A 16,421-nucleotide genomic window follows, 5' to 3' on the forward strand; every position below is an offset into this window, starting at 1 on the left:
TTTAGATTGACATGGTTTTATATTATAGTGTATTACTGTTTTTTGCAGGTTTGCTTTTGATTCATTTAACTTTCTAGCCCTGAAGTTATTTTTAATTTCACCTTTCATTATTAACTATAACCTGATGTTGCCCAGTTCATGTAATTACTGATGAATGAAACAGGAGTAATATTTCAATAAAAGGGAATATATGTGAATCCTAGAAACAGAAATGTTAAGTGAAAGCAATGTTAAATGCTTTGGGCAATCAATTAGTTGCTTTTTCATCAAGTACATGACACTGTGTCACAAAGTGCTCTATATATATTTTCAGGAAGAAATCAATGCGCAGCAAAAAAAAAAAAGAAAAAAATCCATTATTAAGGAACAGTCTGGTCATCAGTCTTAACCCTGTTGAAGAATAATACACTGTGTAACTGCTGTACTCTTAGTTGTGCCTTTTACAGGGATCCAGAGTAAAAGCAAGGAGGACACACGCTTCCACACTACCAGCTGAAAATTCTACATAACACAGCCAGGCTTTGGACAAAAGCTGATTAAACACTGAGCTGATGCTACATCAAATAGTTTCAGTTGTTTGGCTGTAGAGAGCACAGAAGGACCCACGCTGGCACGACTCACATCATGGCGAACACGTTTGGTATTGCGCTCTTCCATTTAGGTACATAACATATGATGCCGATTTTACTTGGGGAATTGCCCAGTGGTGATCGGATGCGGGTTCCATCCCCACTCAGTCCGTGTGGCCCATCTGCATGGGTTTTCTCCCGCAGTCCAAAGACATGCTGTTAAGGTTCACCCATAGTGAGTGACAGTGTGCTCCAGTGATGTATAGATGAGTGACCCATTGCAAGTAGTGTATCTAGCAGTGTAAGTCACCTTACACAGACACAAACACAGGGAGAATATGCAAACTCCACACAGACTGAGCAGGGATCAAACCCATGTCCTCTCACTCCACCTAGGCACTGAGACAGCAGCACTACTTGATGTAGCACCATGCTGCCCTTACAGTACCTGAAGTACACAGCACACCCAGTGTTCATCAGAAAGTGAACCACTGGGAGGAGTGTCTACAAGTGTTTTCCATTAAGCCTCAAAAAAACTTGAACAGCAAACCCCTAAGAACACTATATTTGGGGATTTAGTTTTGTCAAAAAGCATTTCAGCAGGTTACAAATATGAACATAATGATTGCCAGAAGTCACAAATCAGTACTGAAGTAGTCAAATTAAGATTACTTCAGATTTACTGCAGTCATTTCTCCCCCTTGAGTTGTTTAAGAGTTAATGCTATATACCTCTAATGCATTTAGAGCTATAAATAGTGACTGTACTAAAGCTTCTTTATGGATGATATGACATAGGTTTAAGATTTTGAAGAAACCATATGAAAATACGGCTTTATGTGAACAGGATCGTATTACTTTGTAAGGCTCGAAACTACCTTGCATACATTGGGTGCTTTTGAGTGAAAATCATGACATTTCAGCCCTGTTAAAAGCTAATGTTCAAGCTTACCCTCATCCCATGAATTACTTGCTCATATGCATGAAGAAACTCAATAAATGTAAATTTCTTCATTACAACTGTTTTAAGCAGATAGCTCCTCTATACATTTACTCCACTCAAACCTATGAAGCTACATGGTGATGTAGACAGCCATTACTACATCCCAGGTTTGATGTTATTCTAAAGATTAATTCCCTTACTGTCCAACACAGCATTACCCTTTAATTGAAACGAGAAGTTCCATTAAGCCTAATTTTGGGACAATCGTTTTAAATGCCACATCAACATGAGTTCAGTTAAGGATGTGCAGATAGAGTAATGTTTACATATTAACCAGTGAGGCAGATTCTACAAAAAAATCTTTTAATATTTACAGTCTTTAGCAGCTTGTTTGGGAAATCCAAACACCAAAAATACAGAACCTCTAGCAAAATGATTAGGAATTCGGTCCGAGTACAACTCAGTACCATGCAGATATCAGTCTTTTGGTGCTAGGTGAACATTTCCTTTCTTGTCCATTTCAATAAGGGAGAGGTGCTTCAGGGTTTTCAACATGGCATCATTGACCTTCATGTTCATTTTCTTCATCTGTAGCATGTTAAGGGTCCCACTGAAAAATGCAGATGACGACTTTACCATTTGCTACTCACATCTTCCCATTATTTCAACATCTGCAGGACTGATACCAATCACCTCCCTGGACTTAAGTTAGGAAAGGGACCAAGACAATTTACTTCAGATATATGGTTCTTTCAGCTGTTTGACAATCTTGTAACAAATCAACACATTTAATGTCATCATAGCTGTAATATAGCAGACCTGTTATTCCTGGTGAAATGTTCAAACAGCTGCTTATAGAACATGTTGAGATCAGTAAGCTTGACATTGCAGCGGACACTGCATGGTACTGCCCCCAGCTGCTCCTCGCTCAGCTGCGCAAACTCCTTTTTGCTCAAGGCTGTAGGAAGGAACAGATGTTCAGTTTAGCATAATCTTGAGTTTGAGCCCTTGACATTTTTTTGTTCCATGATCTGGAGCAATAGCAGAGACAACAGCACCATCTACTGCATTATATGTGAATTTCAGATTGTCATCTTTCCCATGGTGACAACTTTGTCCATGGCATCTAACAATTGTTAGATACTTTAAATCAATATCTCCACATATATAGCAGGGTATTTCTTGCTACATCAGTTCAAGCTGTTATGTACCTTGGGGTCAGGAGTATTTGCAGTCTTACAGGACTGTAATGGAACATCTTTAACAATTATGCTACATGCTGCCCTGTAACAGAGTCCCCCCCCCCCCAGACAAACTGATACAATACTGGAGGTGCACCAAATGTGTAAAGCAGATTTAAAAAAAAAAAAAAGCCCAACCACTGACCTTACCCTGTGCTTGTTGATTGCTTGGGAGCTCAAAATCAGATTGTGTCTAAACAGGCAGAAATGCATGCAAGAAACTGGTCAAAAATAGAAGAATGCATCACCCTTGGACCAGCTGTTCTAACCCTACAGGGTTATTCACATAACCTGAGATTTTCAGATACTGAGAAGTGTAAATTCACACAAACATTTATTTATTTAGTAGACACTTTGCTCCTAAACATACATTACCTATAATTATTTACCCATTTATACAGCTAGGCAGCTTTTTACTGGAGCCATTTAAGGCAAGTACTTGCTCAGGTATACTATAGCTGGAGGTACAATTTGAACCTGTGACCTTTGGGTCACAAGGTAGCTTTAAGCACTCCACTGCCATCTGTCCCTCATGTGTAATATGAGGTGTTTGTATAATACAAGAACAGAAAGAATGAAGGCAATTCCAGAATAAGCTTTCTACAAACTATGAACGTTACCTGTCCTGAGTGCTGAGATACAGGCAAACAAAGACACTCTGCTGCCTCTTTTTCCTCATCAGTCCACGTTGGAACCTAAACCACAAATAGCATTCAAATTATTTCACATCACAAGTGTCTAATGCAGCAAAAAAAGGTACGTTTTCTCAATTAGCTGCGACAGGAATTTACCATGAAGTCTGAAGTCTGCTGAAGTTCTTGGAGAAGCTGGACTGTAGTGCCAAAATGCGCTCTGACCACATCCATTGACTCCTTCTGTAGAGCTGTGATTTCCTTCAACTGCGAAGATACGGCCTTGTATCGCGCTTTGATAGTGTTCAGTTTCTCCAGTATTTTCACCGGGTTTTCCTGGAGAAGTTAGGTCATGAACATTGTACATGATGTGACCAGGGTTTACATTATCCATCAACATACATCTGTGAGCCAGGACTCAATCACTAAGTGCTTTCTGTGATCAATTTGTGTACTTAAGTTGTAATATGCTTAAGTAAAAATTCTCATACAGCAGAAGTTACTTGTGTCATGAATTTTAAAGGAAGAACTTCATATAGCTGAAGAATCCTGAGAAGGAAGCTGCATTAGTGTGCAGGTAAAGCATTTAACATAGCTGAACGATTGTAATTTACTCATTTCCATACACTTACCTCTTCCAATCCATTATCTGGAAAGTCAGTCATGAACTCTAATTTTATCTGTTTTTCAATGCATTCCAGGTCAGCCTCTGCCTTCTGGAACTGAAAGGAAATCCTGCTTAACAGCCACCCGCCATTTCCTTGCATTGCTACTAAATCAGTAGAATACAGGCAATTTATTCAAAGCAGTGTACTTGGTACAAGTATTTAATTTTATGGAATTGTTATATGCAGGTACTTTGCTGGAAGTTTATATCAGACCTTTCTTTACATATTGAAAGTAGTATTTTGGGGGTATTTCAGTAAGACATTATCTTAAAGGATCACATTTGCCCACTAAGTCATTAGGAGCATCATGGTAGTCATCTTAGTTTGCTGTTGTACACAGCGATGAATCTACACTTATTTTATTAGCCAAATTAAAACTGTACATTTATGCAGTTGGGCATTTTTGTTGGACCTTGTTCAAGAGCACAGCAGCAGTGAGTGGAGCTAGAGCCAAAAGCCTTCAGGTGTTTTGTCATTTACTACTAATCTACCCACAGCACAGTAAGATGCAGTACCATCCTGGGACAATAAGTTTCCTCTTTAGCAAGATCCCCCCAAAAGTTCTCAAGTTAAGTTTGTCATAGGTACAAGTATCAAATTCTTCTTAAATGCTTCTCCACAGAAGATGGAGATACTTGCTGTGGAACCACTACCACAAGACATTTGGACAGACACAGGATTGCACAAACTCAAAGTTCAGAGACCAGGGATCTGTAAATAGTATTCACAGAAGTGTCAGATGTACATTTTCATCTGGGACAGGGCTCTGCCCAAACACTGAAACCCTATAAGCAATATTGCACTACTGTGATCACAGTGGACAGCAGAGACAATACTGATAGGGTTTCAGCACTTAGGAAAGATCACACACACCCTGTCACATATGACAAAGGTCACCAGCAGGAACCACATTTCTCTGCAATAAGGGAGAAGTCGAAAGCATAAAGATGCTTACTACCAAAAATAGCTTCAGAAGTGTGAGACATTTTACATGTCCTGCATCAATTGCAAGGACAATCCATAAGACATCTTACAGGTACATTTCATTGTAATGACTATGCATGAAATGGCACCTGGACCCACAAAAAGTTAAGTTTGTTGTTTGGCATGTAGTGTACAAATCCAAATTTTATTTTACACAGGGAGTGTTTGATGGACAAATTGGTTCTAACTAGTTTATCATTTAGTTGATATTTGTCCAAAGGAGACTCAACTTTACTATAAAGTACCCATTCATAAAGCAAGGTGTTCAAACTATTGATTCAGGGCAAGTATATTGAACAAGGGTACTACAGCAGAAGTGGGATTCAACCCCAAATGCTTCAGATGCATGGCGATTATAAATTTACATATTTGGCAAATTCCACCCCCCCCCACCCAAGGCTAAGTACAACTCCAAATGAGGAGTCCCACTACAAAAAAAAAAAAAAAAAAAAAAAAAAAAAAGCTGTTTTTATTGCACACATTTCAATAGCTACCTATAGAAGTAACATGACTTGGGGGGGGAATAAAACTGATCCCTTTACCACTCAAGGTATCATGAGGTTGATCAAAACTTGCATTAAAGATAAGTTCAATAGTACTTCAATGCTGGATAGGATTCAGCTGTTCTTTGGGTGAGAAGAACTTCATCCCACCACAATGGGATCAAGACTGAACTGGTGAACTTTAGGATTTTGGATCTCTGAGGAGAAGGAGCAAGCGGTGGAGTGCAGCATTCTTGCTGGGCCATAGGGACTGGGCAGATTCTGTAGATAATAGCATGATAGTTTGGGCTTTTACAGTGTAACCAGGGACCTGAATTATACTATAGGAATACCAGTAGTTGAAGAGATGGGACAAGTGTAAACACTTGAGCAAAGAGTCAACACAGGAAGGAGTTTCAATAGTCCAAGTGACATCACCATAGGCTGAACCAGGCACAGGGCAGAGTGGTGTGGGAGGCAAAGTCTAGTCAGTTTGTTACTAACAATGTGGAAGACAGTTGGCCAACAAGATACAGATCACTTGACAGGGTAAAAGAGCATGGAGATGGGATTTCAGTCTTTGCAAGAAAGACTCAGGTGATCAGTCACCCAAGAGAACGGTCAGAGAATCTTCAATATGCGACATATCCCGGCATCTTTTGGGCCAACGACCAAGAGCTGTGTGTTGTCTGCATAGTGGTACAAGAAGCTGTGAGAAAACAAAAAATGTCCAAGAGCCTAGCACTTGAACAACCTGAGACCTCAAAGGGCCACATGAAACCATCAGGCAAGATCTATCCCACAGGAAGATCCAAGCCATGTCAGTGGTAGCCTTGATATCAAAATAAGGAAGATCCAGTGGTCAGCTTTCAAATGCAGCAGAAAGGTGAGATGAAGGGGAGCTCTAGAATACCAAAGAGCTTCTGACAGTGCAAGTGGCAGAACTTTAATACAGACTGGATTGTGCATAGTTTGTAGACACCTTGCTGGAGGATTTTGAAAAGAGGCATGTCTAATTCTGGACAGCACTTGGGTTCAGAAAAGTTGTGAACTGTTGACAGCTACCCCCATGCACCACTATAGGGATACCCCAACAGTCATTAACCTCCATCCATGACATAAACAGAAGTTGAGTGAACAGTATTGCATCTTTCAATAAGAGAATATAGATTCTCTTTACATGATGAAGTTTCCACACCAATTGGTTATGCAGCACACAAGGCTCAGAAGAATGACACCTTGTACAACAACAAAAAAAGTTGCTTTAATAGAGCATCTGCTTGGAATTTATAAGTGAAGCAGTTTCCAGTGAAATGTTTACATATCTAAAATGAGGAAACATGACAACGCAAGACAGTTGGGCGACTGAGAAGTTTGTGCAGCTCGGCTGCTTTCAGACGCTTTGACAATACTATTGCACTGCTAGCTGTCCAGTACAGTAGTGCAATAAAGTCAGAGCAGCTGCAAGCAGCGCACATCCGGGAACTCCGCGGTGCTCCTCGCGCCGAGCCGCTGGACCCGGGAACAACCTCCGGCCACTGCCCTTTTAACATTGCACTGCTTTCATAGTACACTCACCAGTAGTACAATATAAAAGGGGCACTGGACAGATACGAAACACGCCGCTACGCTCACAGCAAAACGAAAGTGTGAGCAAACTGCGCGCACACACGGTTATACGCGTAGTAGAAGGAATATTACGTGGATACATCGCGCACGCGCTGGATTTCAAAGTTAAGATTTTCTCTCAACTAATATTATAATAAGCGGGCCGCATGGCATATGATACAGCTAGCTAGAACTGCCATCCTATCCACGTCGTGCTGAGGATGGGTTCTCCGACATTCCACTTAGGAGAACAGCTGAACTTTAGACCAGTGCCAGCAGCAAAGCTGAGAGGTGGAGAAAGTCACTTTTTTCAAAATCGTAACGGTCGCGGCGAGAAAATGCGCGCGCGCGCGACCGCCATGGACGCGGTCACGGCCTCTTCCGCACGCGGGTCTTCGCGCGCTCGCCCCACTTCGGTAACTGGTTCGCCCGAACACAGCCATGCATGCGGAGGAAGCTACCCGTTTACGCTAACGCGAATATATTCGCGAGCGTTTTACGGCCGCTTGTTTAAAAAAAATTAAAAAGAAAAAAAATGCATCCTCCCCACACTCCCACCCCTTCGGCTTGCCAAGTCGCGTGATTGGAAAAGAAAACGATATTCCGCTTGTGAAAAAGAAAAAAAAAAGGTTCCTCTATCAATTGCCAGTGTAGCAGTTACGTGCCAACGCACAGATTTTAAGAAATGTACTGACAAAAGGTACACACAACATTTTTAGGAATTATTTAGGATTTAAAACGGCCCTTACCGTCGCCTCCAGCATATTGACTGCTGCCTCCATGTTGAATAGTTTACATTCCTTAGGCAGCCCCGTATAAATAAAGGCAGGACCTTAACGTAAGAGTCACTGTGATTGGCTACTCGTGTCATGTGACAGGCTACTCGAGAGCCCGAGTGCCCGACGAAGTGGCTCTTGTAAAAGCGAGAGCTCATAAAATGGCGATGTGAACGCTGATTGGCCCAAGTCGTAGTACTACAGCAGTTGGCTAACACTTTGAAAGTCTCTGCTGGTGCAAAACATTCTATCAAGTGCCGAAGGTAGTCATTTCCAAAGTAGCAGAAATAATGTCTATTTTTTGACACCGTGCAGTCCCGTCATGTAAGCAATCACTCATGTCTATTAAAATCTCTTATTTCTGACTATGTTTGGATAAGAGTTTTAATAAAATCCAAGTTCTGATTGGACCTGGTAATGAGGGCAAAAAAATCAGTTGTCTTGTTTCTCCGACTTGCATGACTTATAATGACACAGTAGGTGATTGTCGCTACTGCAAAAAAAATAAACCTTTGTCGAAAACTTAACTAGTACCATAATGTGGTATTTTAGTTTTGCACAAATTATTTTATTTACATCGGGGGGTCTTTAAATCACCAGCTTCTTCTTATCTTACAGTTTCCGAGATTTTACAGGCTTCCATTTTTACTGAAAGAATTCAGATCAAGTTCCCAGCTCAACAGAACAGTGATATTTCAATAAAGAAACCCCACTATGCGTTTCCTTATGTCCATATTATTGTACAATTGTTGTATTTTTCTGAGAGGAGGATATTTTTAATCCTTGTCAGAGTAATCCCAAACGTTTGAACAAAAAAGAAAGGACAATGCATATTCTAATGAACAATTAATATTAGAAGTTTGCGCATAAAATATTCTTTTTCTAGAACAAAAAATCTTTTCAATTTCGGATTTTATTTGAATATCTGATTGTTGTCCTGTGTCTTACATGGTTTTGAACACAACAGAAGATGGTAAACAATATTACATTAAAGTGACGCTAAATTACACTAAATTACAGTGTCATTTAGCTGACACTTTTCTCCAAAACGACGTACAATGAATGTCACGCTACCTACAATTTAGCTATTACAGCTAGGCAACTTTAGGAGCAGTTTTGGGTAAATTATTATACCTTTCGTTCCCAAGGTAGGAAAGATAAGAATCTAACTAAGAAGACTGTATCAATAATGTAATTATACAATTTTCGGGGTTTTTTTACACAGTTTTTACTTTATTTTTAAGTACTGCACTGTGTGATTTACGGTTGATTGATAAAGCAGATCAAACTGAAGTCATTCGTAGGCTAATTTAACATAACCCCACCTCATCGACATGCCAACCAATGAAAACAGAGCTAGACACGAGTACCAATGAAAACACTCCATTGAGAAAGCTCTGGCTTCCACTATAACGTATAATGTTTTGATTGACAATCAAGTGAACTACTGTAATTGGAACTTGTACTCGTTTGACCAATCAAAGCAAAGTAAAGCAGCCCCAGGAAGTCCTACGTCAGATGCAGTTAAGGTTGGTTGTCCGCTGCATGTTCTGTCTCGACCGGCCGCCTTGCTAGAGGACGTTGGTGTCATATCGGAGGAAGAATTTATTACATTGCTCTAGTTTTTTTATTTTAAACTCAGTGTCAAAATCCATCTTCAGTATGTTTTCCCGCGTCGCCAGACCAGCTCTTAACATCACACGCAGTCTGTCCACTTCCTCGCAGGTAAAAAAAAAAAAAAAAAAGAAGAAAAAACGGTATTAGCTGTGTAGTCTAGATTGATCAGATGACGAGGGAGGTGCGCTACCCACGTCAGGTTGGTGCTGGAACGTAGAATTTTTAATAATGTGATAAATTTGACATGTTTTGTTCTTTTTTTTATGTTAATAAACCTCTTTGCTAGTTAAGGTGCGATTTTGCGAGTATGGGAACAATATAACCAGCTTTCTGTTATATCATGCACTGCTCTAGTCTGGACAAAATGTACCTGAACTTGCTGAAGTATCTGCTAACTGAGACTCTAGTATTCCTAAGTATTTAGGTTTATATTACATATAAATAGACATATATATATACACACACAATGTCACGGAGTTGACTGAAGAACTTTGTTGTACAGCTAATAAAAGTACATAATAAGTAGGTAATGTCCATGTCTCGCAGTGTCTCATCTGTCTTTGTTAATTTTATGTCACTGACTCTTATGTTCTTCCATTGAGTCATCAGTTTTTGGTAAAAGTGCAGCTCAGTTCTGCTCAACTTAACCAGTTCTCTATTTTTATTTTTTTTTGCTAAAATTGTTTTTATTAAACTAGGTGTTCTGAATGGAATGTCAGGAAGGAGGTTGAATATACAAAAGTGTGACCTACAGGTGTGCTTCAAGGCCCACTCATTCATACACATTGTGTGTCTCTGTTTTGTGTTGTACATTGTGATTTAAACAAAATAACGGAAAGCTTCCCTTTCCTGCTACTTTAACTTTCGCAAGGGATGAGGACCCATTTAATTCAATGGGATTAACTGGTCATTGTGTGACTGCGAGTGCTTGGCACCTACTTATAGCAGATTATTATTGCACTGATCTGTGTGCCTAAACTCCTCAGGGCTTGGAAACACGTTCAGGAAAATGAGGAAGGCAAAATGTGTATATTTTGAAGTTATTGTGCTTTGCATGTCCATCCAGGAAGTGTCGATCTGTAATGATTCACGTGGATCTTTACACTCATACAGGATCCCTGCTGTTCGGATAGTATGGTTATTTTTTCAGTTTTGCTCATTGCAGTGTTCGGTGGCATTACTAGGGTTTCCACTTATGCCACGTCTAATTACAATTAGGGACTTGTAGTTTTTGTCCCGATGTCTGATTTCTTTCCTCTTCGCTTAGATACACCCAACTGGCTCAAGATCCAAACATAGCTGCTAGTTGTATGACTTTTTCTATGTGTCAAGGTGGGTTAGGGGCATATAACTATTGGATCCTTCAAAGAACCAGGGAACCAAATTAGGAATTCCTGCATTATGTGACTATCTATTATTGATCAAAAGAGTGTATTATACAATAGAGTCTAACAATTCCATATTAAATAGTCATACTCTGAAGGCCTCTCCCTGTTTCCATAAATCAGATTAGTTGAATGAGTCAAATATGTCAATAAGAGCCCTCATCATTAGTTTTATTGCAGCATATTTTATTACATATGTTGCAACATAAAACCAAAAGGTGTGTGCAATGTCTTCTGAAGTATACAAGACAACCTTTGTGCGAATAAATGTTGGTCTGGATTTAAAGACCTCTCTGAGACCTTTTAAAATCCTGTATAGTTATTTGACTATATGTGATGTGTTTTAGTTTGAATTTGTTTCAGCTAATGTTTGTTGAACTGTTTTTTTTTTTTTTTTTCTTTTCATGTATACCTCTAAATTAAAGGGTTGGAGTTTTAATATATTATCTCTCCCAATTTAGAACAATGCAAAGGTGGCAGTACTGGGTGCAGCTGGAGGAATTGGCCAGCCCCTGTCCCTGCTCCTGAAGAACAGTCCTCTGGTGAGCCAGCTGACCTTATATGATATTGCCCACACACCTGGAGTGGCAGCAGACCTCAGCCATATCGAGACCAGGGCCCAGGTCACTGGTAGGTAATTGTGCTCGTATGCTTACTACTCTGCAAGCACACACACACATTTTCAGAACCGCTTGTCCCATACGGGGTCGCGGGGAACTGGAGCCTACCCGGTAACACAGGGCGTAAGGCCGGAGGGGGAGGGGACACACCCAGGACGGGACTCTGCAAGCATCTATTATTTTATGACTTTGTTGTTTCAACTTGGTGCTTTTAGGTGAAACATTATAGAATGTATTCATGGATCAGTTGCAGGTCCTTTTTTTTTTTTTTTTTTTTTCTGGGTCTTGATTTGCTATCTTCAAGTGAAAGGATCTGTACCTTCCTAATGCCACCTATTGCCCTGGTTTAAAGGGATGCCTAGTTCTGTGTTACTGAAAGATGGGAACTGTAACTCTTTGTATTTTACATTTGAAGTTGCTATTCATCTGTAATACTTTTACATTTTGACCATTGTTGTGTGAATGCTACATTTTCTGTATCCTAAATCCTGAATAATCAGCTCATAATTACTGATGATGGAGTTTCTTTTATTTAGCTTTGTTTAATACTGACCACTTGATTTATTGTCATCCATCAGGCCACATTGGTCCAGATCAGCTGGGTGCCGCTCTGAAAGGATGTGAAGTTGTTGTCATCCCGGCTGGAGTTCCCAGGAAACCTGGTGGGTAAATAGCAATTTCCTTTGACTGACTAGTTGTATGCCTTCACAAACAGTTAAGTGAAATGTATGAATGTATATATCAATATCAAATATTTAGATTGTGATGGTTACATATTAATACCTTTTCTTTCCACTTGTAATAAAATTGTATTGTGCTGTGTATCTCTAAAGGCATACTTAATTATTTCTTTGCTTATCTCCCTGGGTAGTATTACATAAGATTAAGAACAGGTAGGGAAAAACAGCCCCCCTTTCTGTTGGGAGCATTTGTAAATCCTACCTTTATCTGTAGGTATGACCCGCGATGATCTTTTCAACACCAATGCGTCCATTGTGGCCACCCTGACTGATGCCTGTGCCCGCAACTGCCCAGAAGCTATGCTCTGCATCATTTCCAATCCTGTGAGTTCAGCTTCTGCAAACATATGGTCATACTTGCCAACACTCTTTGACCTTCTGGGTTCATGTTACCTTGTTTGGTCCAGCTTCTTTTAATGGCTTCTGACTGTGGACTAAACCTGCAATAGACTTCCAAGAGAAGAAACTTTTTTTTTTTTTTTTCCTTTCTTCCCCTTCTTTCCCTGTAACCTTTAATATCTTAGCAAAGGGCCTAGACACTAATTCAAGAACTAGTATTTGTAATCTCTACATATTACATATTACTGGCTTAAGGAAGGTTCAGCCCAATGACTCAAAAGTTGGAGTGAATGATATAATGAAGAAGTCTGGTGCGTTTGGTTTTCTGTTTCCAGAAAAAGGACTGATTTGTCGCTAAGAATGTTAACTGTGATGTGAGCCTGGTTACTGTTAAAAACTAAGTATCGGGGTAAGTGACCTCAACTGAGCCATTTCTTTTTAAAAAAAAAAAAAAGGGGGGGGGGGTTCTTTTGGGGCATAAAGTTTTGCAGTCCTGTGAAGCAAGAAGTTTTTCCCATCACAGTAAAATTTAGGAGCTGGTCCTCTTAATATTGTTGTGACTTGTGTGGTCTTACTGTCATCTCATTTAAAAACTGACATCTGCTTTCACTGTCATGTTCCATTTTTGAGATGCTGGCATAAAGTAGTTTGTTTAAATATAGTACTTATTTGCATTGCCATATATCACATATTTCAACTAGTTAAAGTTACAGTTGTGATATGCTTATCGAATTTTTCTGTTGCCTGGTCTAATGCATGTCGTGGTGTGATTTTACAGCAAACTTTTGTTTTCTATCATTGACTGCACTATGCAGAATTTTATTTGTCTTCCATTTTGACAATGTGTCTTGGCTCTGGGTCATTGCACACTGAAGTGTGTAAGTAACATAACCAACATGTAAATGCATGTATTCAGTTTTGCATTCCTGTGTTGTGTACTTTTTATATATTTTCTTTCTTTATTTTTAGGTGAACTCTACTGTCCCCATTGCATCTGAGGTCCTGAAGAAGCATGGGGTTTACAACCCTAATCGTGTGTTTGGTGTCACAACATTGGACATTGTCAGAGCAAACACCTTTGTTGCAGAACTGAAGGTAAGAAAAGTTTGAGATGTTCTTTGTCAGTGAAACGTGAGTTTGCTCTTTCAGCTGAACTACTTAATATTTTTAGTTTAGTCACAATTTACTGCCAGTGCCACTGGAAATAAGTATGTTTTTGATATGTTAGGTTTGGATAATGTATTATAAAAACTTTCAAAGTAAAAATGTTTACAATGAAAGAATTTTTTTCTTTTGTTAAATGCAGTTTCTTAAAGGCTGCAAACATTGTAAAACATCTTTCTGTGCAAAATGAATAAAGATGATTTGATACTTCACTGTCCTTTGTTGTAGATGGAAATTACAGTGATACAAACCTTGAAAATATTGTCTTATTTTGCTGCAAGCAGTAATACATTGGTGTTCACGTCCCTGTAGGGTCTGGATCCAGCTCGTGTCAATGTTCCAGTGGTTGGAGGTCATGCCGGAAAGACCATCATTCCCCTCATTTCACAGGTATTTTAGGAAATATTCTGCTGAATTGAAGGAACAAAACCACACCAGAAAATTGGGGAGAGAAGTAGGAAAAGTGTAAGGATCTCTCCAGTGCTAATAATTTGCTGCAAAGTTGAAATTTTTTTTCATTTCATACCAGAAATGCATGTGGTGAAAGGAATTTTGGCAGACTAATTTTGTCTAACTCATATTTCCTTGTTCATGGTCAGATTTTTTTAAATATATATTTTTATTTTCCACCTCCTGCCGCCCCCCTTCTCTCTAGTGTACTCCTAAAGTGGAATTCCCTGTGGACACACTCACTGCTCTGACAGGCCGTATTCAAGAGGCGGGCACCGAAGTTGTCAAGGCTAAAGCTGGAGCAGGTGGGATTGCCTGGCACTCAAGAAGCAGTGACTGCTAGTCATCATTTCACTTTGAGACTTAATAGCAAGGGTTGTGACTTTAACTGGCGACTACATATGTTTCAGGTTCCGCCACACTTTCGATGGCCTATGCCGGGGCCCGATTCACCTTCTCTCTGCTGGATGCTATGAACGGCAAGGAGGGCGTTGTTGAATGCTCATTTGTGAGGTCTGAGGAAACAGAGTGTAAATATTTCTCCACACCTCTCCTTTTGGGGGTAAGTATTTTGACACTTATGAGTGCAACAAAGCTGCATATGTGTAACGGGCACTGTTAATAATTCTTTCAGTTCTTTGGAGGAAGGGGTTTCTGATATAGGTGACAGTTGTTTCACTAAACCAGACTCCTATGTTTACTCGTTCAGTATCGTCACATGGTAGAAGCACAGAGATGTTATTTTGTGTTTAGGGGATTCCTTTGTGCAAGGTGACTTAGTGCAATATACAATAAACTGCTTATAAGGACAGCCTTCCCTCATATAACAAAAACTACTCTTATGAGAATTGTGACTTATGAGCAATTGTAATTTGCACTATAAAATCTGTATAAAAAGCTCACTAATGAGAAATGCCTTTTTTTGTTCAAAATACACAAGTGTCCTAGATGTTAAAGTTGAAAATGCAAATATAAAGCCTTACTTAAAACTTTGTGGGTGAAAGATTATATCACAATGAATAACTTTGTGTGTTTGGATTTACTTTTCTTGTATAACAAGTGATACTGTATGAATAGCCAATCGGATGGGTGTTTATGATTATGAGGATAGCCTTGTTAGGTAGTGTCCTAATAACTTCATATAGATGTTTTAAAAGCAGCTTCTCAAAGTACTTTGCAGTAAAGGAGAGGTAGAAAGGTGGGTTGTAACTCTAAAGCAGTCTACAATAATATTTAAAAAAAAAAAAAAAAATGTAGCAAGAACAATAGAATTGATCAGTTATTAGTAAATGCCTGTACATTGCATGGTAACAGTGTTCTGAAGCCTACCCAAGTGCATAGGGAATTTGGCAGTGCACACCCTGGCAATTTAGAATCACCACTTTTCCTGAAACGCATGTCTCTGTGTTACAGGAAAAAAGCTGATTTGATTGTGTAGCAAATTTTATGAATTTAATGTGCTCGTGGAGTAAGAAAACACTTCCTCTTATGATTGTCTATTTCTAGTGCCTTTTTGAGTAGTAAGCTAATGTGGCAAATTTATTACAAAAGTCTATCTGCAACCTGTTCTTCAGAAACATGGAATTGAGAAAAACCTTGGTCTCGGCAAGCTTTCTGCCTTTGAGGAGAAGCTGGTGGCTGATGCCATGGGAGAGCTGAAAGGCTCCATCAAGAAAGGAGAGGATTTTGTCCTGAACATGAAGTAACCGGGCAAACCCAGCCACTGAACCTGTCATCACATTGTGAAGTGAGCTGAAATGCAAAAGATCTGCCAGAAATACAAGTTAAACGTGCAATGTTTGACAGCTTTAGTGTAGCTGTTTGTTACTGTCTGGAAGTGTAAATTATGTGATGAATAAAATGGCCTATGTTTTACCATACCTTTCAGAAGTTGCTAGTTTCTTGTGTCCTGTGGGAGGAAAAAGTTTAAGAATGTCCATTGACTCTTGAGTAATGTAACATCTATGGCACACTATTCACTCTTCTCAGGAATAGGCCATTGTTCCTGCTGCATCCTCAGTGTAAGTGATAGTGAGCCATGAGTAGTGGACGAGAGTGTGGTGAAGGACACAAACAGTATCTCTATGTTGGTGCATTTGCAAGTTTTGGGTTTGGAATGCCATCTGGGATGTTTCACTTTGTAAACTACGATATAAAGTTACACAAGCTCATGTAAGAATACTAATGTGGAGGGGTGTCCCAGG

The 16,421-nt window shown here is 39.5% G+C and overlaps 2 protein-coding genes across 2 annotated transcripts; one reads left to right on the plus strand and one right to left on the minus strand.

The window, feature by feature from the left end:
* Window positions 1–1,889: 1,889 nt before the first annotated feature.
* Window positions 1,890–7,947, minus strand: ska2 (spindle and kinetochore associated complex subunit 2). The gene is made up of 7 exons (XM_018741866.1): window positions 7,876–7,947; window positions 4,017–4,106; window positions 3,544–3,720; window positions 3,373–3,447; window positions 2,903–2,945; window positions 2,331–2,469; window positions 1,890–2,121 (listed from the first exon to the last, which is right to left on the minus strand). Exons 1-7 carry the CDS (start codon window positions 7,906–7,908, stop codon window positions 1,989–1,991), a joined length of 690 nt encoding a protein of 229 aa, XP_018597382.1. The 5' UTR covers window positions 7,909–7,947; the 3' UTR covers window positions 1,890–1,988.
* Window positions 7,948–9,431: 1,484 nt separating this feature from the next.
* Window positions 9,432–16,097, plus strand: mdh2 (malate dehydrogenase 2, NAD (mitochondrial)). The gene is made up of 9 exons (XM_018741910.1): window positions 9,432–9,627; window positions 11,366–11,534; window positions 12,103–12,186; window positions 12,479–12,588; window positions 13,573–13,698; window positions 14,080–14,157; window positions 14,423–14,522; window positions 14,628–14,779; window positions 15,792–16,097. The coding sequence occupies exons 1-9, from the start codon at window positions 9,565–9,567 to the stop codon at window positions 15,921–15,923; spliced, it is 1,014 nt and encodes a 337-aa protein (XP_018597426.1). The 5' UTR covers window positions 9,432–9,564; the 3' UTR covers window positions 15,924–16,097.
* Window positions 16,098–16,421: the final 324 nt, after the last annotated feature.

The sequence above is a fragment of the Scleropages formosus genome, chromosome 25 (genome assembly GCF_900964775.1).
Source record: "Scleropages formosus chromosome 25, fSclFor1.1, whole genome shotgun sequence".
Classification (NCBI taxonomy): domain Eukaryota; kingdom Metazoa; phylum Chordata; class Actinopteri; order Osteoglossiformes; family Osteoglossidae; genus Scleropages; species Scleropages formosus.